We start from the raw sequence: 23,859 nt of genomic DNA, 5'->3' as shown, positions 1-23,859 counted from the left end.
TATAATTTTAAAATTTTGAAGCAAAGCAGGAAAAATACAATTTTGATTAAAAATACATGCTCACCTTTATTTTTAGAGGTAGTAAAATTCAATAGAATATACAAATATACATATATATAGATATATATTTTTTTATTATATATATATATATATATTATATATATATATATATAATATATATTATATATATATATATATATTATATATATTATATATATAATATATATTATATATATATATATATATTATATATATATATATATGTATATATATATTATAATACACACACCTTTTAGGGACTGTTTAAATATTTTGCTTGCATCTTACAGATGGCATAATACAGATGAATAGAATATCATTGTAGAGAGTACAGTTCGCTAACTACTAAAAACATTTAACATACATAATATAAAAAATTTCTCGATTATGCAATAGTAAAATAGTCTACATTACATGCTAGTGTCACGGCCAATTTTTAGTATCTTACTAAATTAAAGCTTTACCTATAAAGTACTAATCCTTGCAACAACAATACACATTATCGCTTGAGCTGGCGGGGGTTGTGGGCGCGCTAACGCCTGCCTTTTGAGGCTTACTATAGGAATGTGGACCACGCATAAAAACATCTATGAGCTGGCAATGGGAGCTGTATGCAGAAAAATCAAAAGTAAGTTAAAAATATAAGTATACATATTTTATATATCATCGTATGCTTGCCTCATTGTTATATCTAGATCGGTGACAACCTCTCCATCACAATTCCAGCTAGAAAACTCTGAACTAACCGTGTCATTGCCGCTTTGGGCAATTGGTGAGCGTGAACCGGCAATGCTAAGGTTTTCCTCCGTTGTGACCGCTGTCAATGTACGAAAAATGAACTTACGAGTCCGGTAGACTTCCACAAAAGGTAGGTTGCGCTGCAATAATTTGGAAAAGCATGATACGTTTATATTCTTTATAGCGATGTATATAATGAGTACTTACAATGTCGCCTGCTCGGCCTGCAGTATTCAACAAAAACCGCACATTGTTGAGCAGCGAAGTTTTCCGTACTAGAATTAGATCAAGGCAGCCATCGCCTAGATGACTATAGCGCGAGATGCCATTGGGGCTGCGGGCACAAGCACATGTGATGTTGGCGCCGCAAATCATAAAGAAATTTCCTCGAATAATCTTCCACTGCAGGTCGCCCGGCAGGTTCAGGTTGGAGCCATAGGAGCCGCCGGGCTGCAACGGTAGATTGACCGGACGTATCGGTCGCGGGCGCAACAATGCCGTTTCGCTTGTATTTAGCTGCAGTTCACGATTTGACATAACGGACACACCGACAGGTAGATTTATCTGTGATTCCTGCTGTGGGTGCAGCTGCTCGTGCTGATCTGGGTGTAGCTGTCGCTCTTCCCTTATTTCTATATCAGTGGCAAACAACGCAGGGCGTTGCTCCTGTAGGGAACTAGCTATGCTGCAGCGCTGACAATTTGCATAACACACGGAGGGAGAGTCAGCGTGAGCACTGACCGGGCTCTGTGGCGTATCCGGCTCAATGGGCTCCTCGAGCAGTTGCAGCTCCGCGTCATAGCCACGATTGTTAATAAACGCCTTGATGCCGCTATACTCGTAGCGCCGTGTTCCCATCCAGCGATATTGCTCGCTCTCGGCGGCTACATCGCCCAGATACCCATAGCTCAGCACACTGGCACAGAACCTCAAAAGGGTGCGTTTATTGCTCACACTGCAGACGTCGAGGCCGCGCCTCTGGCCGAGCAGCACGTGAATGGCCGCAGTCCGCACATCAGCCGTGCCGTGCATGCTATAGACAATAGTATCCGTGCTGCCCGCTGGTATCACAGCCACAGGCAGGCTGGGACGTGGTATATAGGCTGGTCTCTGCTCATCCAAGCCCAATTCTCGCATGCGCCGAAACACAAGACCGTTTATGACCTCGGCCACGGTACCATCGCCGCCCACACAGCACACGGCGTCATAGCAGCCAAGATCGTGAGTGAGCAGTATATCGCGGATTTGATTGGCACGCTGGGTAGTTATGCAGGTGACATCGATGCCGGCCAACTGGAAAAGCGGTCGCACTAAACGCTCATAGGTTTGAGTGCCAGCCTTGCGCCCCCCAAATGGATTGATGAAAACCAGCAGACGTTGTACACGCTGCCCTCCAACGGGCGAGGACTTTAAGCGTGCCTGTAGCTGCAAATGCCATTGACGCACAATGTACGCATCTGCATTATAAAAGGTGATGCGTCGTAGCTGCCAGCGATTGCAGTCCGATTTGGATTTGCTCAGACGTTCTGCATAATTGACTGTCAAAAATTGTGCTGTGGGCTTCATATCCCCATCGCCATGATGCATATTTTGGTTAGAAGGGGGCTGTCGGCTTTCGTGTTTGGTGTCGCCAGAACATACGCTAATGATGTCATCTATGTGCAGAATGTGGCTGTGCGGGCCATAGCTGCAGGTGCCATCGCCAGCCAGTTGTTGCTCGTATACAGAATCCTCGGGAAGCGGTCTCTTTTGCGTCTCGTTCTGGCGCGACTGTTTCGCTTTTGACTGGCGCTGCATCCGTTCCCAAACCAACCTCTGACCATGGAGCAGAACACGGTAGCTCTTCTTTTTCAGCTGGAAGTTATTAAGCAGCACATCTGAGGAGCAAGTGGCGGCAGCGGCAGCTGTCGTTTTGTTAAACTCTGTGCTGCCGCTCTGTGTCATCTTCGTATCACTTTGTCTCTGCAAGACAAATGCGAGAAAAACAGGTTTCCATTAGAATTACGTACTCGTTTGAACTTTGCTTTAGACTGGCGTGATTGCGAGTGGAGACGGGTGAACGTTGCGGTATATCTGAGCTCCATTCTCTTTTTAATGACTTAAACACTGCAACCAAAGATTTTGGCTTTCTGCTGATTTTGATTTATATTATGTTTAATAATAGACCTAGAGCAGCCAAATCGAAATTGTTTTTGAATATCGTAAGCATACATCCATAACATATGTTAATTTCAATTCAATAATATCGGATTATAAAACAAATATATTACACACACATTTTTTTAATCGATTTTGAATATTCTCTATAATATATTCGGATGTAAGAAACTGATCATACGTTTATATTTCTTACTTGATTTTTTCTATACAAGTACGCTCCACAATATATGACCAGTGTGCTATTAAAATATATCATTCATTTAGTTTTTGCCACGACGCAATGTGCTATTCCCAATATTTACTGCTGATAATCAACCAACCGAATCAATATTAACAAGTAAGAGGTTCTAGTTGGGAACTCCCGACTTGGGGATACCCTGAACCCTCTTCTTCCAACATCAAATGAATATATATATTCTATTTTAGAAGCTATATGTCAAGTTTGGTGACTGTAGCTCGTATTATTTACCAACATTGCTAAAAAAAAAAAAAACAGGATATCGATATCGATTGCTTGAAAACGGAGTAAGTTATCGATTATCGGAAACAAATTCCATCTGCGCAGGTACCAGGAGCACCTACATCTAAAATTTTGAGTCTCTAGCTCTTATAGGTTATGAGATCCTTGCGTTCATACATACGGACGGACAGACAGACACACGGACATGTCTAGATCGACTCGGCTATTGGTGCTGATTAAGAATATATATACTTTATGGGGTCGGAGATGCTTCCTTCTGCCTGTTACATACATTTGGATTTTACACAAATACAATATACCCTTATACCCATTTTTATGGGTTCAGGGTATAAAAATGACATGCTAATGACATGCCTATGTAGTTCGCAACTCGAATAGCGAAACGGAGATACATATGATTTTGCTAAAACGCTTATCTTGGCTTCACCTGGGCCCTGGCTTTTAAAATATTTTAGAACATATTATACACACATGTTCAATGCCTATTAAGTTGTACACCTGACACTGGCCTTCACAGAGCTTAACACACAAGGGCCTACAATATGGCTAATATTTGTTACTGCTAATAAGATACACACACAAAAACAAGTTAAGAGTGATCGACTAGGCGGTACCTGAGCCTAAAGCACTGTATTTGAGTAAGTAAGCATTTATCCATATAATTATTGAGTGTAGTATATATATATATATAGTATAGTATATATATATATATAGTGTAGTATATATATAAACATCAAGCACATCGAATTGCACCCATTTGGGGCCATGGTATATTAATGGGTACAGGGTATACAAAATAGAGCTGAGAATTTACCAGTTCAGCCACATGGACGAAGCACGCTTACACGTCGTATACGCAACGATCAAGGTTATGAGTATATTAGTGTATTATATATAGTAGAGTATCAGAATAGTTTAGGAAGCTGCGCTCTAGTACCAGAAATCAACAACATCAACAACAGCAGTAAAAAATGTTGCTCAAAAACGAGTTTTTCTCGTCTTCTCTTTAGTACTCTGCTCTCCACTCAGGGCGTGTAGCTTTTTGACCTTCGCCTTGAATTGCAACAAGTTTTTTGTATAGTCATTTTTAAAGTGCCCGACTCTCCTGACCGAATCTGTATGTATGTATATTGGACACTATTAGTAGAGTTGAAGGCCTTTCAAGTCAAAAACATAACCACATATGCATTTAGTCTATGCAAATGACATTTAAGTTTTGTTTTGTTTATTTTGTGCGCATTTCCGGCTAGCAATTGAAAGCTAATGAACCTGCTATTTTTTTTAGTATAGAGCATAGTAATTGCTTTTTAGGTATTACCTATTCCTCTTTATATACATATATTAAATAATTACAATTTTTATTTTACGCTTTTAATTAACCTTGTCGTTTGCAATTTTCAAAAATGTCTTAAAACCCATCAAAATAATTTGATTGTGTACTTTCAGGTGTCTGGCACGCCCTTCTTGACTGCATGCCAAAAATCAATTATATTTTTAATGAATAAAGCAAACATTATTTATATATAGGCACGAGAAACATGTTAGACAATTGGCATAACTTTACAAATATAAAAATACTTTCTAATATACTAGAGTACATTGTAGCACTTTTGTTTAAAAGCTATACAAATCGAGTGTTTTGTTTTGATAAATCTACTTTGTTTAAAAAACGCACGCCAACAGTTTATTTCGATAATAGCACAGCACGCTGCATTAGCGGGCTGTAAACGAGTCGGCCTCAGATAGAAAATATTGTAATTGTTGTATTCTGTACATTTATTGTGACTAAACAAAAACATTGAAGTTCCTCAGTACTTAGCAAGCCGTCTGCTTATCAATTTATAAGTGCATGCGACCGAAAGATAAGATAGCGACAATGATTAAAAAACTAATGAACTAGAATAGAGGAAGGCGCGTTAGATCAAGTTGCAGCGAAACATAATTAATTATTATTTTTTATAGCGGTTTTATGTCAAAATATTTGTTCAATATCCTTCAAAATTCAAGTTTGTGAGTCATGTTTTATCACATAATTTAACATTATCAATAAAACTTAATAAGACGACATTTAATGTGTATGTGCCAGGTACCAGCGGGTAAGGGTGTCCGCGTTAAAATGAATTAAATATTGTATAAAGATTATAAATGCAAACATTCTGGAATCATTAAAAAAAAAACTAGCTTTCAGAGTTGAAACATTTATAGCCTCACTTGAAGTGGTAAAGTGGACGCGTTTAACTATTTATAGCTGACACGCAGTCCAAAAATATTCTACAACCAGACATAAACCATATTAAGATAAAAGCCAGATCAATTAGCAAAGAATAATGAAAATCAGCAAAAGCGAGACGGGAATAGGTATGACCGAGCTTGGATAAGGCAAAACAACAAAGCTGTTATACTTTACAATTATACAATTACGAAAGCATTAACACTCAGGAGAACATTAGGGAGTCATTTAAAGCGGGCACACAGCAAACATTACGCCAAGCACCGTTATCTGAACACAGCTGAGAACAGCAACAACAGCGCAGTACATATATGTATATATAGATAGCATGTACGAATTCACATATTTCCAAATTGTTTTGCGTACGCATTGTTTGCTTCAGTTCAGCACATTCTGAATGTATTCATTTGGTTCATATGTACTCATTTGGCTGTTTTTGACAGTCGGAATACCGGTAGTTGGTTACGGTTATGTTCAATAGGAAAAATTACCTTGTACATAGAAGGAATATCCGTATATCCATGCAATCATTGACGCATACATAAACTACAGTTGATTATAATTTTTGCAGTTATGTTGTTGGAAAATCAAGCTAATTGGATAAACATTGCAATTTAGCACACACACACACACACGGCACATACAATCGCAAGCAGGTAGTCTCAACGGCAGTTATATTACACGTTTTTCACTCACTTCCGCAACTAACTTTTATAAAAAATGCAACATTATAAGAAATTACCAACGTAAATCCACAACAGAAATGCAAGAAATACTCAAGTTCCTAAATTGCAAAGCATTGAGCGTGCTCCCCACTCGGAAAAACCAAACAAAATACTAATGAAAAAACTCAATGTGACCAGTGATCGTCGGCTATATAATACCAAAAAAGCTTTCCACAGTCATAATACCAACCCGTAGCAAAAGACTTGTAGGACGGTATAATTGCGAGTGATTTTTTTTCTGGAAACCTGAAAAATCTTTAACCTAAAACACATTTACTGAGTTCCTCAAACAAAATTTTTTTTATTCTTATCACACAATATGAAAGTAATTCAAAATATGTCAGTCATTTATATTCTCCCATTTTGTCATGCAATAAAGCAATATAAATTTTCCTGTTCTATTTTGCCGCCACAATATGAGTAAGTAATTTAACGATTTCTTAACTCTCGGTATTTCTTCAGTTGGTTACTTTTGTGGCAGCCTCTCCCTGTGGCAAGTGTAACACATGTCCGTGCTCTGGTCAGTCGAATCAGGCTCCACGACAGCAGCCAGTTCCTCAACAACAAGAACAAGAAATACAGCAACAACAGATACAACAACCAGAAAGTTCTTGTCAACAACCGCAACAGCAACAAGTTGAGCGACAATTAGAAAAGAGATCCAGAGTTGAATGCCATTGCGTCAGCAGTAGCAAAAGTAGTAGACGAAACACAGCCCCGGTGCAGGCACCGCTCGCTGATTCATACACATGCTCTCGACCACGACCTCAGCCTCAGGCAGCACTCGCGCCGATCGAGGAGCGTTGCACATGCAAAGCAAAAGCTGCCCCGCCTCAGTGCGAGTGTAGCCCACCAGTGTTACCCCCACCGTTGACGTCACAGCAGCGGCTCGCAGCAGATCGCGAAAGGGCAGAAGCTCAGCAGGGGACGCATGCTTACATTACTTGCGGCCAGCCGACTCCTTATCGAACCCAGAACCAGCCACAGTATTCGCAATATGGAAATCAACAGGCGCGCGCTCCTTGTTCGCATTGTCGAACCCAGAAAAAAAAGAAGTGCAGCATACAGTGAACGAACGTCAATTCGTTTGAAATGCTATCAGATTCGGACAGATTAGTAGGCGACCCAGACCCAGATGCTCAGTCGGCGAATGAACAAAAATTTTCTAATATTCTCACAATTTACGCATAATGCTTATTTAGGAAATTTATAAAATAAAAAATTCTCAAATGTGATTGCTAATGCGACCGGAGTCATCTCAAAATCTAGTGCAGTTTTTAAGCTAGCTTTATCCCATTCGGTACAAGTAAGAGTTAAGAAGGCCCATTATGTCTGGCTTAAGAATACAGGACTCTAAGCCTAATACTGGAGCAGGATGCTGCTGCGCTCCAAGCCGAACTAATATCGAAACGAATATTCAATCTGGAGCAGCCGTACTACCATGCGGCGGTCCACAGGGTCAACACTGTGCTGTAAGATATGGGCCTCCAGCCGCATCTGTATATAAAAGGCCTCGAAACCAAGCCCAGTGCCATCATTGCAGGCGAAAGACAAAAAAGCGATGCGCCATTCAGTAAACTCTGGCGCAAGCAGTTGTCGCAATAAAAAATTTACAATATTTAAGTAATCAAAGCTGGCTTTACAGAATCACCAAACTTTTAGTTTTTCCAAATCATTTAGAAAAATTTCAAAATTCAAGTCGGCTGCAGAACAAAAATATCTCCAAATGTAAATTGCAAACAAAAAAAAATAAGCTGAACTCCACCTTGAAAGCTGAAGCTGGCGAAATCTAGTCCATTGTTAACTACTCCCACCGAGACCCAAGAGTAAGATGTCCCAGCCAAATATGTCTAGCGAGCCTTCAGAGCCTAGATCGAATTGCCAATGTACTCCACTGCATCAACGACAAGAACAACGGGCTTCACCTTTGCAACCAGAGATAATACGAATTCCTTGCACTAGCGGACCTCTTCCCGAGTTGCAACCCAATCAGTATTACGGTTGTCAAGATCGCAAACAGAAACGGAAGTGCAGCATACAATAGATTTTATCTTGAGCAATGATATCGGAACGGGAATAGGCTTTATACTCTAAAACAATCGGCATAGCAGGCGTTACAAATGGAGAAACTAAAGAGGCTGCTTGTAAAATAGTGACATCCACATTTAGCAAAATTTTCAGTTTTTCATTCAAACACTAAGCAATCCTTAGGACTTACGGCATTGAACCCAATGTGATTGCTGATGGGCAAGTCAATCTAAACAAAGCTCTCAATAGTTACATATTTTTGTTCCGTTTAGGCAATCGCCCAAGCTGCAGCGCGGCGCCTAAGTTAATATTTCTTAATAAGTGCATATTTCTGTTCCGTTTAGGCAATCGCCTAGGCTACGGCGCGGCGCCTTGTAACATACAGCGCAGGTACGCAAATTGCCCCAATCGCCAGGGATGTCATCCTGAAAGCTGCGTTTGGCACGGGACTCACAGAGACATGTGTAGAAAACGCAGCCGGAACTGTTTTGTCATTCGCAGTCCACCTCTTGCCAAACCACGACAGCGGTCACTATGCCGTCAAGGGCGTTTCTCAAGCGTAGATTCAGAGTGCTGTTGTCCACCGCCAGAACCAGTTTTGCGGCGACCATGCCGTCAGATAGCGTCCTCAAGTACAATTGACTGCTGTTCGCCACTGGAACCTGCCCCGCCGCCAGCCCAATTGACATGTTATCCCGTAAGGCAACCAATGCCGGAAAACCCAGTTTGCGGTCTGCCTAGACAACGGATGTGTGAACCACTGCGATCTCGATGTCCGACTCAGTTGCCACCCATACTTGCTGCACCTATGCCGCCGCCATATCAACCTTGTTATTCGAATCATTATGGACAAGCTGATCATTACGCACCTGTGGTTCAGAGAATGAACGAGTGTATTGACGAACCGTTTGATCCCTACTATGATTATGACTGTAGTCAACGAAGGCCAGGAGCTGATCGATTGGCTAACTTTGATTTAAACAGATTCGATCGCGACAATGTTGGACGTCGAAGAAATGTCAGCATTCGCACTTGCGTGGACTATGATTATGAACCAGGACACGTAGTTAACCATAGGCAACCATATGCCTTTTGCAATCGCCCTTTATATCCAAATTCACGCCAACCATGTCTATATCCACAATTTGTACCCACACGACTGAATCGTTGTCCTTCGCAGCGGAATTGCTCCGCCGTCGACAGACAATGCCCAAACTGAATTTGAAAATGTGAATGGACACAAGAAAAATACTAAACAACCAAAATAGCCGACTATCGGTCACAAATCGAACAACCACCACATTCAAGAATTAATGGAATAGATTAGCATGGTATAAAAATACCGCGATACAGCGGTCGATTAGTCCATCAGTCGGCTATCGACCCACCACCGCAATCGAGGCATTAAGGGAATAACAAAAAGAAGCGTGCGCTATTCGTGAATTCTGAACAATCTCTTAAAAAATGGATGACGGGGAATATGATAATGATGAGTACGTGCATACTTCCCATATTTATCTCTTTTTCAATTTATACGGTTCCTACTCTTCTCAGTGTCGGCGGTGATGATTTCGATGATGTCGATGAGGACGTGGACGAGGATATCGCTCAGGAGGAAGAAGTGGATAATATTGAGATTATTGCACCCGGTGGCGCAGGGGGCGGTGGTGTACCCAAGTCCAAACGGATCACCACTAAATATATGACGAAATACGAGCGCGCGCGTGTTTTAGGCACACGAGCACTTCAGATTGCGATGTGCGCACCCATTATGGTAGAACTGGATGGAGAGACGGATCCACTACAGATTGCGATGAAAGAACTGAAGCAAAAGAAAATTCCAATTATCATACGTCGCTTTCTGCCAGATCACTCATACGAGGATTGGAGTATAGACGAGCTTATCATGGTGGATAACTAGCACGGTTAGATGTAAGAACAGAATAGCTATAACACATTTATTACATTTGAAAAAAAAAACATAAATATAAAGCCACCCTAAAAAAATATATATAAATAAACAATTAAAAGAAAAAGATGCAAATGAAGTCAGCTCCAGGCATACCCCTCGCCCTGCTGATAGCAGAAACGTTCCAGTAGGCCAACGGCATGTTGACCTGTCCTGCAGATGGCACCAACTACGGCAGGCAGTAGGCCACACTCTGAAAGATTTTGCTCTCCAAAAACCTGCCCAGAGACGCCAGCCTCTTGTTCCGCCGCCTTAGATTCGGCGGGCGTGATCTCCAACAGTTTCTGCGTAGCTTTGGTAAAAGCCAGAGTATTAATACTACTGGCCAGCGTGGCACTAAACGCCTGACGCGTTTCGCACAACAACATTGCAACGCTAGGCAGGAATGTGGGCAGCAACAGTCCCTTGATATCAATGCTGTAGTAATCGACACCGTCAAGCCGCACTTTTTTGGAGCGCGGCAGCAAATTCTGCATCGTCGCTTTTGGAAAGGCTACGGGGGCCAGAAGCGTAGGCGGGACACCTGCCAAACGACCAACGCTGGTGATTGTACTCTTGGCATTCAGCAAGTAGCTGAAGAATCCTTGGCACTCTACACCTTCGATCAGAAGCAGCGAATTATCACTAAAATCCTCGCTCATTTCGGCTGCCTGCAATCTCCTCGCGTGTGTGGTTTGTATGCGCCGTAATTCGCGCTCATCCACGCCCAAGCTTTCCAGCCAAGCATCATCGTCATCATCCTGGTCGGAAATGAGCTCATCTTCGGCCTGGCCATAAGCTACCGTAACGCTTGTCGGGCCATCGATTATGTTTCCCTCGCTCTCTTCTGTAAAGCTGCTATTCGAAGCGACACCATATGCTGCATCCTGCTGTTTGAGTGGCATGCTGTACTCAATGCCTTCTTGTCGGAGAGCGCTGCGCATACCGCGAGTAGATGGTGTAACAAGGGCATGTGTTTCTGCGCGTCCACCACTGCCCGCTGCTCGAAAGAGCACAGTGAAAGAGTTAGCGCACAAATAAAAGTACGGGCACTGACGTGCTCGCAGAAGTTGGAAAAGTCCGCGAAAGCTATAATCCCACTCTTCTGCTAGAGCTTTGCGCTCCCGCTCGCCAATTGTGATGCCGTTATTCTCTTTAGCACTGCGTGGATAAAGCGTTAACCAGGGCAAATGAGGATGTTGCCAATAGTAGGTGCATTGATTAAATCGCGTGGCATCTGATATGTCCAACGTACTCTCCGTATGATACGTGTCGAAGCAACGCACAAAGCTTGTCAATCCGCTGGCCAGTTGTGAAGTTTTTAGCTGCGTAGCGGGCAGTTCTGTAGGACAGAAAATCCGCACCCGCGTCTTAAGGCACCAGTCTATGGGCAGATGTGATGTATGCTTTTGCCGAGCAGCTAGTGCAGCATCAGTTTCCTCATCAGCTTGTGTGACCTTTGCCTGGTGCAATAGTTTGGCAAAAGCCTGGGCATCAAATTTCTGTAGCACTAATGTGGCGGGTGGCGAGTGTTTTTTTGAGGTAAAGCAGGTTAAATTGTTGGTCAATGACGTTTGAACATCGGAAATACTTGAAACGTGTGGTTCATCATGTTTTTGCTTTTTGGCGCCATCTGCGAATCTGTAGATGACTGTATTTGGAGCCAAGCAGCTGATTAAAATAAAACACTCACTTGGCAAATGGGTTTTTGCGCTTTTGGGCTATTTTGGCTTCCAGCAGCTTGCACTCATCGTTCTCATCCAATTCGGGACGCTTATTGTTGTTGCTGCTCACACGTGCCGCTAGTTGTTTCTTCTTTTGCTTTAATCTTTGTAGTTTTATAAACTGAAATTAGTAACATTTTAATAAGCCTTCCAGTCATATTTCAAGCAGTTCTTTATACATCATCTGGCCGCGTCCACTTGGAGCTCAAACTCCCTTCGCTAGACATGATTACAGTGTTTAGTAACTGTCTAGTCAACAACCTTAACAGAAGTCCCGCGCAAAATATGTTTCTTGTTTTCATGCAATTTTGCAAAAGGTGTCAAAATATTTATATTTATCGATAAGTTAATCGAAAATTTTATGTCCATCTCTGGCCCACATGAAAGCAGCTGTATCATTTGTAATTCTGTTGATGCCAACTTTAGCTGTTCATCTAACCTTTTGTCGTTTTTTGCCTTAACTAACTTGTCACCAACAGTCTTCCTTGTAATAGTTTAAAAAACAAAACATTTTTTTTTTTAATTTTTTGCATAATCAAATGAAAATAACGGCAATATTGGCACTCAATATTGTAGCTTGCTGTAAATATCATTTTATCGACCTGTTAACAGAGAACTAGCCTCTTTAGCAGGCAAAGCCGGAAACAGAAGCAAAAACAATTTCGACATTGTTGCTAAAATGGACAATGAAGAAAGCAACTTGCACGAAGTTTGCCGTGTGTGTGCCAACAAAATAAAGGACAAGAAGCGCCAGCGGCATATCTTTAATTATTTGCGGGGCAAGTTACTACAAAATCTGAAGCTCATTACTGGAGTCGAGGTAAGTGAGGTATCGTGATTATTGCTTATGACGTGCAATTAACTAATCTTCGGTTTGCCGTTGTAGCTGTCGATGAACGAAGGCTTGCCCAAATTTATTTGCGATCGATGCTATTCCGAACTTGATTTGGCCATCAAGTTTCGCGAGCGCTGTATCTTTTCGCAAAAGTATTTGGAGGAAATGCTTACAAAGGTCCGCAAGGAATTTGTAGTAAACACGGCCGAACGGGAGCTATACGAGGACTTGATCGATGAGGAACAGCTGGAGTACATTGATGAAGATGTGCAGTTTTTAGAAGATACCGATGTTGGAAATCTATTTGACGACATTAGTGCAGAGATTACTGAGGATGAAGTTGAAGAAACTGGACATGCAGAAGTAAACGCGGAAGAGGATCAGTCGAGAAGCGAGAAACGGCATTGGGTATTGTTGGAAGACAAACGGCCCGCTAAGCGGTTACGTCATTTTTTTATATGCGAAGAATGTGGAGAATATTTTAAGAATGAGTACGATTACAATGAACATAAAGAAGGACATTTGGAAAACAAAGAATCAAAGAGATTTTTTCCCTGTTACAAATGCCCGGCGACCTTCAAAACCAGAATCGCGTTGAAACTTCATCGACGGGAAGAACATTCCGGAGAGCGTAATTTCAAGTGTGCAACTTGTGGCGAAACATTTCTAGAACACAACGCCAAACAGCGCCATGAGAAGTAAGTGGTTTACAATTAACAAACCATATAACCAACATCTAATTATCTTGCAGAGCGCACATCAATGAGAGACCCTACCCTTGTCTAGAATGCGATAAAATTTTTAATAGCGTATCCGAGCTACGGGCGCATTCCACTAACCATGCAATGCGGAAATTTAGGTATGACACACATGTTTGATACGACAGTATACTGGATACACTTTTCCCCTTGCAGGTGCGAGCCTTGTAACATGGACTTCACAATGCGCAAACATCTCGTAGCGCACTCAAATACATATCCACATAAACGCACTGTGCAGCAAATGCAGGATGAAATTGATATGCTATATGGGGAGACAGAGGAGGAAACGGAGATTATTTAATTTATATTTCCAGTATTAAAATAGGTATAGTTCAAATTGCAAAAATATGCTTGTTAAAGTAAGTCAGTAACAGAAGATTTATTTAATATAATGTTAACAAGAGAGAGAGAGAGAGAGAGAGGGAGAGAGAGCTTTCAGCAAGGCGCCTGCGCATGGGAGGCCGCTTTTCAACAACATAAGTAGCCTTATAAATGGGGGTACAAAAAGAATTTTGTGTGTATTCAGTGTATTCAACTGGTTGCCACCAGTTCACAGTGACCAGCTCAATATAGTTATACATACAGGTACGGAAATACAGCTGGTGCAGCCGAAAAATCAATAAGACCACAAACTTCTACGTAAGCAGTGATACGAGTATTATAAATGCGCAATATGCTATCCCAGTCAAAAGGTAAGTTGGTTCATGAAAAAAGGGTGCCTATACAGATACTGAAGGAAAAATAAATTTAAATATTCCTTAGCTTTAGGCACGATGCTTGGCTGCTTTATTTTGCTGGTGGGCAGTGCTTCTCAAGTGCGTGCCTTTGACTCCAAAGACAGCATCTTTGCAGACGTCTTGCTTACCGACTTGCTAAATCGTATGGATAATGACATGCAGGTGGGTTACTACGATGTGGACAATGAAGGAGATTTGGCCGCAGCGGCTGCTGCTGCCGCCAAGAACAATGTGGATTTGGTATCGCGTTCGGAATACGCTAGACTGTGCAATGGAGGCAGCGATTGCTTGCTGCAGTCGAACAATGCACATCCATCCCTACGGGATCAGGAGTTTTTGCAGCACAGCTCGCTTTGGGGACATCAATACGTGTCGGGTGGCATGGGCGAGGTGCCAAATCGTTACAACACTATAGTTAAAACCGATGCTAGCCTGCCTGCCTATTGCAATCCGCCCAATCCTTGTCCCGAGGGCTATGACATGGAACAACAGGCCGGCAATTGCATAAGTGATTTTGATAATACAGCTATTTATAGCCGCGAATTTCAGGCTGCCCAGGAGTGCACGTGTGACAGCGAGCATATGTTTGATTGCGCCGATCAGGAAAACGCCGCTGGTGTTGGCCCTGGTAACAGCGATTTAAATTCGGCTGTGGAGAAGTTTCTCTTGCATCAATTTGGCAACGAGAATGTCCTAGACAATGCCAACGGCGTGGCCAAGAAGGCTGGACATATGCCAGCGCTTCAAATGGATTCTATACCCAATCCTTTTCTACAAGTTGCTCCAGGTGACCGTCTACCAATTGCAGCTAAAAAGGGCAACATGCTCTTCAATTAAACATCCTAAGAATAACTAAGCACAACATTACTTGGCCACCTAAATATTTGTTGGCTTCTTTAGTTTATCCACCATTATATATCATAGTCGTTTCTAAATGTTGTTCCACATGCATATATAGAGCTCATAGCAGCTTTCAACAACCCATAGAAATAAAGTTATTCAGAATAAACTATGGCTTAAAGCCAAAAAGAAACAAAAATGAACAATTTTCTTTTGATTATACTTAGTCATTTCATACTCTCAAACTCATATCTTTATTGTTTCGAAAGTTCACAAAAATTCAGTTATTTAAAAGATTTATGTATGTAAATAGGTTTTTCTTGATGCACTTTCAATCAGCTTTACAATGAGTATTATGTGTCAGCATTCACTGGTATTGTGGTTAAGTCGACAGTCCCAAATGGGGCGGCTGCATCACAATTTCTTAAACCTAACCTAACTATTGATGTATATATATATATATATATATATGATATGAATGTTGTTGCCCACTGGGTTTACAATACACTATTCGAAAAGAACACTGGCAGTGTGATTAGCTTAGCAAATATTCGTTGTGTATTGACAAGGCTCCTGCAATGTCCATTATATATACAAGTAACCAATACATGTATTGACTATAAACTCAATTTTTTTTTGTAAATTTTTAGATTTTAGAGTTATATGATCATAATTAGTTTACAAACGCCCCGTATTATTGCCGTTTACATTTTGACCCCAAGACACTTGATGCGGATTCCGAGTCGTCAAACGGAGGGAGTTACCGTCGCCATCTTCATCGATGACATGCTCGTAGCCTTGATTTATGGTACCACCGCCATTGGAACCATAAATTTGCTGATACAATGTTATAGTATTAAAATGCTGATTTATCATCATTATGCACTCTGCCTGCTACTCACCTCGGCTGGTCCACCGTTTACATTGAATACATCCTTGATGCTAATGCCTGCATTGGACACGCGGCCGCTACGCTGATTGGGCAAGGCCCCATTGTTATTGAGCTATTCCGTAAAAAATCGCATTGTTTAAAATGTTATGTTGAATTCGTGCTAATTCTTACCGGTGGAACTGCGGATATACCGTACTCATTTTTGGCTCCCAAGGTTTGCATTGCCGATTTGCGTCGTTCCGCCATTACGGAGTTCTTTCTGACCTCCAGAGCTCGTATGGTCTCAGCTCGCATGGTCAGTCGACGTGTCAGTATTGGTGTGGCTGGATTGTTCTCCGCATCAGCTGTTAGCTTAAGGAACCGCTTCTTAAAGGCCACATCCAAGGTGCCGATTTGACGTCGCGGCTGACGTGCCTTTTCCAAATTTTGTATGGTTTTGCGGCGTGCTATGCGATCGGGCCCCGAGCCCGAGTCATTATCATAGTCCCCATCAATGCCTTGTAAGCGTTGCAGATTCTTAACGATCTCCACAGCGTGCTAGGGGGAATACATCAATCAGTACAATTAACAGATAACATATTTGTTTTTTTTTTTTTGGGCACCTTGTCTATAAGTTGATCTTGTGTTAGATCCTCTGATTTCTTTTTGCAGAAATTCAACTCCGTAGAGGCCAAGATGTGCGAAAGTGTGCCAAATCGATGGAACAGCATGGCCGTAAATTGTATAACCAAAATTAAGGCAAAAAAAAACACAAAAACCAGACCAATCGGTTCTAGCTGTAGATACTCCTTGGAAATGTGTACCTGTGCGAAAGTGTAGCGAGAAACCGTATTACAAACAAATTTAATTACACATCATTTTTTTGTTAGTAACAAATTAACAAATGAAGAGTTCTTCAAATTTGATTTTATGTTTAAGTTCGGGTAAATGGCAGAACATAGTACCAATTGGTCGGTGATAGTGCTATGTTTATGTGTGTGATACCATTTAAGTGTGTTATGTGAATGCCATGCATGGCTCCAGCATGTATATTATTGTATATATACATCTAGGTTTATTATATAGTATATTTTGTTGTAGAACTTATGGCATAGGTCGTACAGTTTACCGTGTTGAGGGTTAACTGTTAGAATCGGATTTGATGGCAATATGTTGTTGCTATTGTTGTTGTTTCTGCGTTGTATGATATATTTTTTATTGGTGATATGCCACAACCATTAGGATGGGTATCAATAAATAGGAAAAAAATAGGAATGCCTTATAAACACATAAAAATATATATAACATATATAAAAAATTAGAAACATCCATTGGGTAAGTATATATGTAACGTGACATATGTAAGGAGCACATTAAACATATAGTGTAGGAGAGAGAGAGGAGAGCAGAAAAAAGTTAGAGGTTCCTTGAATAGGCTTAAGATAAGTTACACATACTGAACGACACAGAACAAAACGGGTTTTGGTAGTAGAAACAAAAGTTAAATTTTGATTTTAATTGTATAGCATTATAAACCTCAGATGTCTCTTCGATATACGTAATATTCGTTTTGACGCCCAACGGCCATATAATATGCAATTTATCCTTATTCAATTGCAATAAGAAGACAATCAATACGAATAAGGCGTTGGCCATAAAAAACGCAAAGACCGACTTATTGCGCAGCTCAATCAGATCGGAGGCTATGCGGGCCTGAGTTTGGAGATCGATCATGCGTATTCACACAGTTATATGAGAAAAACAGAGAGAGAAAAAAAAAGAAAATGTTAGTAGTGTTTGCGGGAGACTCAATTACCTCCTGGGTGGACTCGTCATATGTGATATTGGTGCGCACGCCAAAAGGCCATTTGACGTGAATGTTGTCCTTGTTCAATTGCAGCAGGAAAACGATCAACACGAACAGGGCATTGATCATAAAAAACGCGAACACCGACGAGTCGCGCAACTCTTTGAGGTCTTTAGCTATACGTGCCTAAAAGTATTTTATCGGCAGGTGGTAGGTAGCATAAAACGTGCTTGGGCCTGTAAATCCAATTATAACTTATTTAGTCTTACCTGTTCCACAGGATCATTATCAATGGGGTAAAGGTACTGATCGATGAGGTCCTTCCAGAACTGAATTTCCGAACTTGATAAAAAGTCCACCTCACCCTTGCGGACATCAGGATCCTCGATCCAATAGGGGTTTGTCAAAAAATCACGTTCTTGCTTAGGTTCTGCCGAGGTATCTGAATCCGATTCATCGGATTCGTCGCCCGATTTTTCAGCTACCGACGTTAGCAAATGATGATCCTTGGAGCCACTAGACGTCGTGCGACGTCTATTATGACGGGAAGCATGATGACCATGTGGATCCACAGCGCTCTCGATGGTGTCAATGCGTGTTTTGATTGTATCCAGGGACTCGGCTATGCTGGTCAGCTGCTGCTTCTCGTCGGATGTTTTTCCGTGGGTGCAAAAAACGCAACGGAATAGACCAGCTAACGAAAACTCAATGGAGCCTTCCTCATCATCATTATCGCCTATACCACTTTGTAGGAAGCCTAACATGCTTTTTTGTTTTACTCGCTTCTTGGCTTCCTCAGCGGCTTTCTTTTCCGCCTCCAACTCCTTTTTGGTCTTTTTGGCGACAACCTCCCGAGTGCCCCAGGAGACGACGTTCAAATTGATGATAGAGTAAAGAATAAGGAGCAGATACATAGAAGGTATTGATAATAAATATATTAAGCCGCATGTTATACACCAAAATTCTTGCGGATGCAAACATGCGGCTATGAAGAATGAGCCCACCATTGATATCAAAAAGATGGCCGAGGGCGAACCAATTCCGTCCTCTCCCAACTGCAGTGCTGTGCCCACTATCACAGCCATCATAATAAGAGCATAGCAAGTGGACAGCACCTGGGCTACAAAGAGTTGAATATTGGACTTGCACGTGAAACAAATTACCATAAAGGCCAGAATAGGTACAATGTTGTAATGGAAGGACGTCCAGTTGTCAATTCGAAAGGCGGCGACAAAGGCACCCACTAACATAAGAAAGATAGTTCCAGGACCCAAAATGGTGCCACCCATCAACATCATCTGGTAGAAAACGTACAGCAATGATATGTTATCATTTATCTTAATAGTGCGTTTCGCATCGCCAAGAAGATCCATGATGTTTGCTATAGTCGAAGGCACCCAGCGACGACGTTGATTGTAGAACTCGTTAAAGCCTTCCGGACAATGGGTGTAGGCGTCCGACGCAGCTGAGTACTCCACTCGATATCCACGCTGCAGCAATAAGGTACACAGCCAGCGATCCTCGCCCTGATCATACTGTACATAGTGACGTGCTTCTGTTGGTTTCGTTGTATACTTTTTCATCACATTATCATCCATCAGTGCCTTGCCACGGAACAGTGAAAAGCAGCCGGGAGAACAGAGCACACATCCAATCATGTGCTCAGTTGCCTTTTGCAGCCAATGACCGATCGCGTATTCAAATAGCTGATACCACACCATGGGTCCTGATCCCACGGGATGAATACGTCCACATGCAGCGCCTAGATTTCGGTTTTTCTTCATTAAATCGACCAACAGGGTGACAGCATTCGGCTTGAAATCAATATCGCCATCAAGTGTGAGCAGATAAGTGTTTTCCGCAATGGCGTCCTTGCGATCAACAGAGATGGGCAGCTCCATTAGCCGATGACCAAGCAGATAGTACATATACATAACTTGCGACCAGCGCTTTCGATGACGTATCCGATCTTTATCTTTAAGATGTGCAATGAACTTTGTTTTGCCAGGTAGGGTCCATACTAATCGGCCGCCATAGGGTGTTGGATATTTTTTGGGTGGTCGCAATCGAATCGTTGTCTGATGGATCTCAGAGGCGGCTTCATCCATGGTACCAATCAACAGCTTTACAAAACGATTGCATTGAATATCATCGTCACTATGATCCGAAATCTCAAAAGCATCATCAAAAAAAATGTGAGCTGTAAGAGTAGGATTAATTGTAAGAAGGAAGGTATCATTGTTATTAAAAAACGAGAAAGAAAGGCTATCTTCGGCACGCTGAAGATCTAAAATCATAGTGCTGTGCCCGTATTTAAGAAGCGCAGGGAAAATAATTAATGCCGAGTTTGGTCATGATATCTTGATAAACGAAAATGTTTTTTATAAAACAACTTAATTTTCGACCGATCGTTCCTATAGCAGCTATATGATATAGTGATTCGATCTTAATAGGATTTTGCATATATATGAGGAGAATAGTAAAACTAATAAATTCCGATTTTGGTCAAGATATCTTGATAAACAACATTTTTTGTTCCAGCTGGTTTTGACATATATGCTGCGTGCAACAGAATGAGGGACTTCTACTTTATGGGGTCGGAAATGTCTCCTTCTATGCGTTACATATTTCACGACAAAATTATATAACCCTCTGCAAGGGTATAACAATAAGATCACTTACTCTCAAACTCATAATAGTCTGGATCCAGCACTCGCAAATACTTTTGGGCAACACGTCGAGCGCACTGATCCTCGTCCATTCGCATAATACTTTTCAAGAACTCGATCATTTCATCTTTGGTTTCATGCCACATAGTGGCGCATGTGTAAATACGAGTTATATTATCTGAAGATTTGATCGAGGGCTTGTTCGGCGCCGAGGAGCGATCGGTATGTACTGAAATAGTCTCATAGTACTCATCACCCTTTTCCTTTTCAATCTCCGACAGATCCTGAAATTAGTATGTCATATAAAACCGAGATAAATTTAAATCAATCTCAAGTTACCTCAGTTTTGACATCCGCTTGGTCATCGCGTCTTCTATTTAATGCCATGGACTGATCGATTAGTAAAGCCGAGTACATGGGTCTAACAAATAGTTTTTCTGTAGTTGCTAATCTCTCGCACTTGGGCGTCCAAATGTGTAGGGCAATCCACGTTTGGCTGAGAAGCCACAATATCCAGGCCCACGCCATTTGCTCAGTGACAAAATTATTAAATCTAAAGTTGGATGGACTGGTAAAGAACAGATAGTCCGGTATAGTATCGTGGAAAAAGCAAGGATCATCAATACGTATGCCACACGCTGCAATCAGGAATGAGACAGCAATTGGCACGGTAAGGCTCACGGGGAAGGCATAGCTGAAGCCCTGTATAAGAATCTTGCAGGCAAACTTTCCGAATATGTAGCATAAATAAGCTCCAAAGACCTGCAGGAGCAGAACATACACCACCGTGTTGTAGGCGGCATCCACATCTACCGTATCTATATTGGCTGACTCTAAGGTATCGGGTAGCACTCCTCCTAAGCCGGCCGGTAACTCATAGACAATTATCTTATGAGGCCCAAATGCATCGCCGTAGAGGCTGAAAAGATTACTGGGCTCCTCGCCGTTTGCCCAATATATGAGCAGAGTGACGCAGAAGAAAAGCAGAATCTTCCAAATTGAAAGGAACATATGACAAAAGTAACGCGTATTATGCATCTCCTCCTTGATGCGTCCCAGGGCACGTACGATGCCAAGCGGTGATTGCGCAGAGACGTAATTCTCCCACCAGCCACATGAGATCATTACGCAGGCCACCGGTATAACCCAGAGCTCGCGCCGGTTTTCCAGTAGGGGCCAGATAACCAGGCCGGTGACCTGCGCTGCAATTGCAGCCAGATCGATGATGACTTTAATGAAGCGCTTACCCTCCTTGGAGGTACGCGAAAGCAGTCCAAAAATGCCAGGTATCACGCAGAGGCAGTTGGTTAACATTGCGCCTTGTATAGCATCAATCTGCGGCAGCACCACAAACATCAATAACGCTGTGCCCAGAGCGCTAAAGCTCTCCATCATCCAGACGAACAAAAAGTGACCTGTTTTCGGTACCTTGAAAGTTTTAAAAAAGCAAATTCGCACCGATCGTATCAGCGAGCCGATCTCGGGAAGGGAATATGCAATCACTAGCGCCCAAATCCAGGCAATACGTTCCTCCTCAGGTAGTCGCACAACGAAGCTTTTGTCGCGGCCCTATGTAGAAATTGGCATTTGTATTGATTAAGTGACTGATAATCACGTTTGCCTTACCAAATCCTTGTTGCAGTATTCAATCTTGCGATCCTTCCGCACTTGTGAGGTCATAAAAAGAACTGTTCCTTTGGCTATAACGCCACCGGTTAAGACTATGATAAAGGTGAATATGTAGGCGAAGATTTTTAAAATCTTAATGGTTAGCTCGAGACATTCTTGGTTTGCCGTTGAACCGGTCTCAATTTTAATTGGAGGATCACGAAATACATCCCAGCCTTTTGTTTCCTGTATTGTGCGTTGGCTAGAAAGCAGGTTTCAAAATAATTAGAAGCCGAAAATCAATGAAGCTGATGGTTAGAAAAGTTGTATGATCATCATGTTTTTTGAAAGTTCAGTTTTAATGGTCAAGAAGAGGTTGGCGTTACTTCCAGTTTTCAATTCGCTGAGAGTAATTGTCATTGGAATGGCTACACATTTCATTGAAAGTGATTATTGAGCAGCGGTTGCTCAAGATTTGAGAGAAGGCGGACCGCTATAGATGTGTTGTGCAGAACGGCAATTAATGTTGTTTGTATGGATCGTTTTTGTTCCGGTTTGTTATTACAACAACAAATATTAAATATGAGGGTATATTTCTGGTTGCTCCCGAGAAACCCTCCAACTATTTGCAACATTGCAAGACTTACCTGCCTCCATAAATATCGTGTGTCAATGGTGAGCTCTCGTCGTCGGTAAAGTTATTGTCATCGCTATCGCCATGCTCCCCAGTGGCTGGCGGAGCCATCGGGCGATGCCGCACCGCAGACATCTCCCACGGTTATTGCGACCGAGCCCTGCTGTTTGGAAGTGCTCAATCTTGAAGTCAAACTGTTGCTGAAGTGGAAGTGAAAATTAATTGAGTCCAGTTATAATGCACGCGAATTTATCACCAATCTGTAAAAGCAAACTATTGTATGTGTATAGGCCTTTAAGGACTTCCAACCGGTCCATCGAGCCTGAAGGGCTGGTCTGACATACACGCGAGTCATGATCGTCTAAAATAACTTACTAAGCAAAGGGGAAAGAGAACTGGCAATTACTGTGGTTTCTGTCTAAGAGAAAAACTGATTGCTTTACTCTGTTGCACATATTTAGTAAAACAAAGAAGTCGAGCACGATCTGTGGGCGAGACGCATGTGCCTGAGCCGGGCATATGTATCGGATGCGCCTCTTTGGCACGGAACTAAAGCTTTTGCCAATTTGAATTTATGATAATTACGAGCACGTATGTTGTTGCATGTACAAATACCTACTCATACATTGTTCTTTTCGCAGGCCTTGTGCCACATTTTAGCAGCACCGCATCGGATTTCTGTTAGCCGTGGAAGCAAAGCATGATATAAAAAAATTAAATAGATGCTGATGACCAAGCGATAGCAAGTTGAAATGCTAACAAGGATTAAGTTGTGCATCGGCAACTTATGTGCGCTTAAATTTAACTCTTTTTTTGACAATTTACTTTGCAGTTTTGATAAAAAATAAAATAAAACTTCTTAAAGCACTAGTTAAAACTAAGGAATTAAGCCAGCATTTCTTAAAATCTGCGACTTGAACTCTCGATGTCGTAAAACGCCTCGGAAGATTCTTCGCCGCGTACATCGTAAAAGCAATAGGAAGGAGCACTAGGTCCTCTACAATGGCCATGTACAATGCCAGTT

The 23,859-nt window shown here is 41.8% G+C and overlaps 7 protein-coding genes across 11 annotated transcripts; 4 read left to right on the top strand and 3 right to left on the bottom strand.

The window, feature by feature from the left end:
• Positions 1–289: 289 nt before the first annotated feature.
• On the bottom strand, positions 290–6,475 carry LOC115767897 (ceramide kinase). 3 transcript variants are annotated; one of them, XM_030712270.1, is made up of 4 exons: positions 6,391–6,475; positions 985–2,739; positions 718–917; positions 290–646 (listed from the first exon to the last, which is right to left on the bottom strand). In XM_030712270.1, the coding sequence occupies exons 2-4, from the start codon at positions 2,719–2,721 to the stop codon at positions 514–516; spliced, it is 2,070 nt and encodes a 689-aa protein (XP_030568130.1). In that variant the 5' UTR covers positions 2,722–2,739; positions 6,391–6,475; the 3' UTR covers positions 290–513. The 3 variants fall into 3 exon arrangements, with proteins under 3 accessions (XP_030568130.1, XP_030568129.1, XP_030568128.1); XM_030712269.1 differs by having other exon boundaries at positions 6,140–6,473; XM_030712268.1 differs by lacking the exon at positions 6,391–6,475 and adding an exon at positions 3,131–3,208.
• Positions 6,476–6,692: 217 nt separating this feature from the next.
• Positions 6,693–7,503, top strand: LOC115767902 (general transcriptional corepressor ssn6). Its single transcript, XM_030712274.1, has 2 exons — positions 6,693–6,793; positions 6,855–7,503. The coding sequence occupies exons 1-2, from the start codon at positions 6,790–6,792 to the stop codon at positions 7,442–7,444; spliced, it is 594 nt and encodes a 197-aa protein (XP_030568134.1). The 5' UTR covers positions 6,693–6,789; the 3' UTR covers positions 7,445–7,503.
• An 84-nt stretch (positions 7,504–7,587) lies between these two features.
• On the top strand, positions 7,588–9,636 carry LOC115767901. The gene is made up of 2 exons (XM_030712273.1): positions 7,588–8,620; positions 8,746–9,636. The coding sequence occupies exons 1-2, from the start codon at positions 8,617–8,619 to the stop codon at positions 9,618–9,620; spliced, it is 879 nt and encodes a 292-aa protein (XP_030568133.1). The 5' UTR covers positions 7,588–8,616; the 3' UTR covers positions 9,621–9,636.
• A 174-nt stretch (positions 9,637–9,810) lies between these two features.
• Positions 9,811–10,403, top strand: LOC115767903 (DNA-directed RNA polymerases I, II, and III subunit RPABC2). Its single transcript, XM_030712276.1, has 2 exons — positions 9,811–9,894; positions 9,956–10,403. The coding sequence occupies exons 1-2, from the start codon at positions 9,866–9,868 to the stop codon at positions 10,320–10,322; spliced, it is 396 nt and encodes a 131-aa protein (XP_030568136.1). The 5' UTR covers positions 9,811–9,865; the 3' UTR covers positions 10,323–10,403.
• Positions 10,404–10,428: 25 nt separating this feature from the next.
• Positions 10,429–12,435, bottom strand: LOC115767898 (protein downstream neighbor of son homolog). The gene is made up of 3 exons (XM_030712271.1): positions 12,253–12,435; positions 12,043–12,194; positions 10,429–11,990 (listed from the first exon to the last, which is right to left on the bottom strand). The coding sequence occupies exons 1-3, from the start codon at positions 12,373–12,375 to the stop codon at positions 10,451–10,453; spliced, it is 1,815 nt and encodes a 604-aa protein (XP_030568131.1). The 5' UTR covers positions 12,376–12,435; the 3' UTR covers positions 10,429–10,450.
• Positions 12,436–12,508: 73 nt separating this feature from the next.
• Positions 12,509–15,432, top strand: LOC115767900. 2 transcript variants are annotated; one of them, XR_004018413.1, is made up of 5 exons: positions 12,509–12,893; positions 12,960–13,606; positions 13,660–13,767; positions 13,823–14,361; positions 14,432–14,514. XR_004018413.1 is itself a non-coding variant. In XM_030712272.1 (2 exons), the coding sequence occupies exons 1-2, from the start codon at positions 14,334–14,336 to the stop codon at positions 15,241–15,243; spliced, it is 840 nt and encodes a 279-aa protein (XP_030568132.1). In that variant the 5' UTR covers positions 14,023–14,333; the 3' UTR covers positions 15,244–15,432. The 2 variants fall into 2 exon arrangements, 1 of the variants encoding a protein (XP_030568132.1); XM_030712272.1 differs by lacking the exons at positions 12,509–12,893; positions 12,960–13,606; positions 13,660–13,767 and having other exon boundaries at positions 14,023–14,361; positions 14,432–15,432.
• A 341-nt stretch (positions 15,433–15,773) lies between these two features.
• Positions 15,774–23,565, bottom strand: LOC115767891 (chitin synthase chs-2). 2 transcript variants are annotated; one of them, XM_030712257.1, is made up of 11 exons: positions 23,455–23,565; positions 22,849–23,035; positions 22,220–22,463; positions 20,933–22,162; positions 20,607–20,877; positions 18,194–20,124; positions 17,934–18,110; positions 16,741–16,941; positions 16,310–16,675; positions 16,149–16,250; positions 15,774–16,083 (listed from the first exon to the last, which is right to left on the bottom strand). In XM_030712257.1, the coding sequence occupies exons 2-11, from the start codon at positions 22,968–22,970 to the stop codon at positions 15,925–15,927; spliced, it is 4,803 nt and encodes a 1,600-aa protein (XP_030568117.1). In that variant the 5' UTR covers positions 22,971–23,035; positions 23,455–23,565; the 3' UTR covers positions 15,774–15,924. The 2 variants fall into 2 exon arrangements, with proteins under 2 accessions (XP_030568117.1, XP_030568118.1); XM_030712258.1 differs by lacking the exon at positions 17,934–18,110 and having other exon boundaries at positions 22,849–23,565.
• Between the last annotated feature and the right edge of the window lie 294 nt (positions 23,566–23,859).

The sequence above is a fragment of the Drosophila novamexicana genome, unplaced genomic scaffold, assembly GCF_003285875.2.
Source record: "Drosophila novamexicana strain 15010-1031.04,08,12 unplaced genomic scaffold, DnovRS2.1 tig00001488-arrow-arrow-pilon, whole genome shotgun sequence".
In the NCBI taxonomy this organism is placed as follows: Eukaryota; Metazoa; Arthropoda; class Insecta; order Diptera; family Drosophilidae; genus Drosophila; species Drosophila novamexicana.
The sequence above is the reverse complement of the archived record's forward strand: the minus strand, read 5'-3'. Positions and strand labels throughout refer to the sequence as shown.

Excerpts from the sequence above, each read along its gene's own strand:
- LOC115767897 (XM_030712268.1), bottom strand. The coding sequence starts at position 3,193 with ATGATATATTTTAATAGCACACTGGTCATATATTGTGGAGCGTACTTG. Across the intron at positions 918-984 it reads CAGGCCGAGCAGGCGACATT|CGCAACCTACCTTTTGTGGA; the intron begins GTAAGTACTCAT and ends AAATTATTGCAG. Across the intron at positions 647-717 it reads GATCTAGATATAACAATGAG|CTCCCATTGCCAGCTCATAG; the intron begins GCAAGCATACGA and ends TTCTGCATACAG.
- LOC115767891 (XM_030712257.1), bottom strand. The coding sequence starts at position 22,970 with ATGTCTGCGGTGCGGCATCGCCCGATGGCTCCGCCAGCCACTGGGGAG. Across the intron at positions 22,163-22,219 it reads AATACTGCAACAAGGATTTG|GGCCGCGACAAAAGCTTCGT; the intron begins GTAAGGCAAACG and ends ATTTCTACATAG. Across the intron at positions 20,878-20,932 it reads AAGCGGATGTCAAAACTGAG|GATCTGTCGGAGATTGAAAA; the intron begins GTAACTTGAGAT and ends TACTAATTTCAG.
- LOC115767900 (XM_030712272.1), top strand. The coding sequence starts at position 14,334 with ATGCGCAATATGCTATCCCAGTCAAAAG. Across the intron at positions 14,362-14,431 it reads TATGCTATCCCAGTCAAAAG|CTTTAGGCACGATGCTTGGC; the intron begins GTAAGTTGGTTC and ends AATATTCCTTAG.
- LOC115767903 (XM_030712276.1), top strand. The coding sequence starts at position 9,866 with ATGGATGACGGGGAATATGATAATGATGA. Across the intron at positions 9,895-9,955 it reads GGGGAATATGATAATGATGA|TGTCGGCGGTGATGATTTCG; the intron begins GTACGTGCATAC and ends TACTCTTCTCAG.
- LOC115767898 (XM_030712271.1), bottom strand. The coding sequence starts at position 12,375 with ATGAAAACAAGAAACATATTTTGCGCGGGACTTCTGTTAAGGTTGTTG. Across the intron at positions 12,195-12,252 it reads AGTGGACGCGGCCAGATGAT|TTTATAAAACTACAAAGATT; the intron begins GTATAAAGAACT and ends TACTAATTTCAG. Across the intron at positions 11,991-12,042 it reads CGCAAAAACCCATTTGCCAA|ATTCGCAGATGGCGCCAAAA; the intron begins GTGAGTGTTTTA and ends AGTCATCTACAG.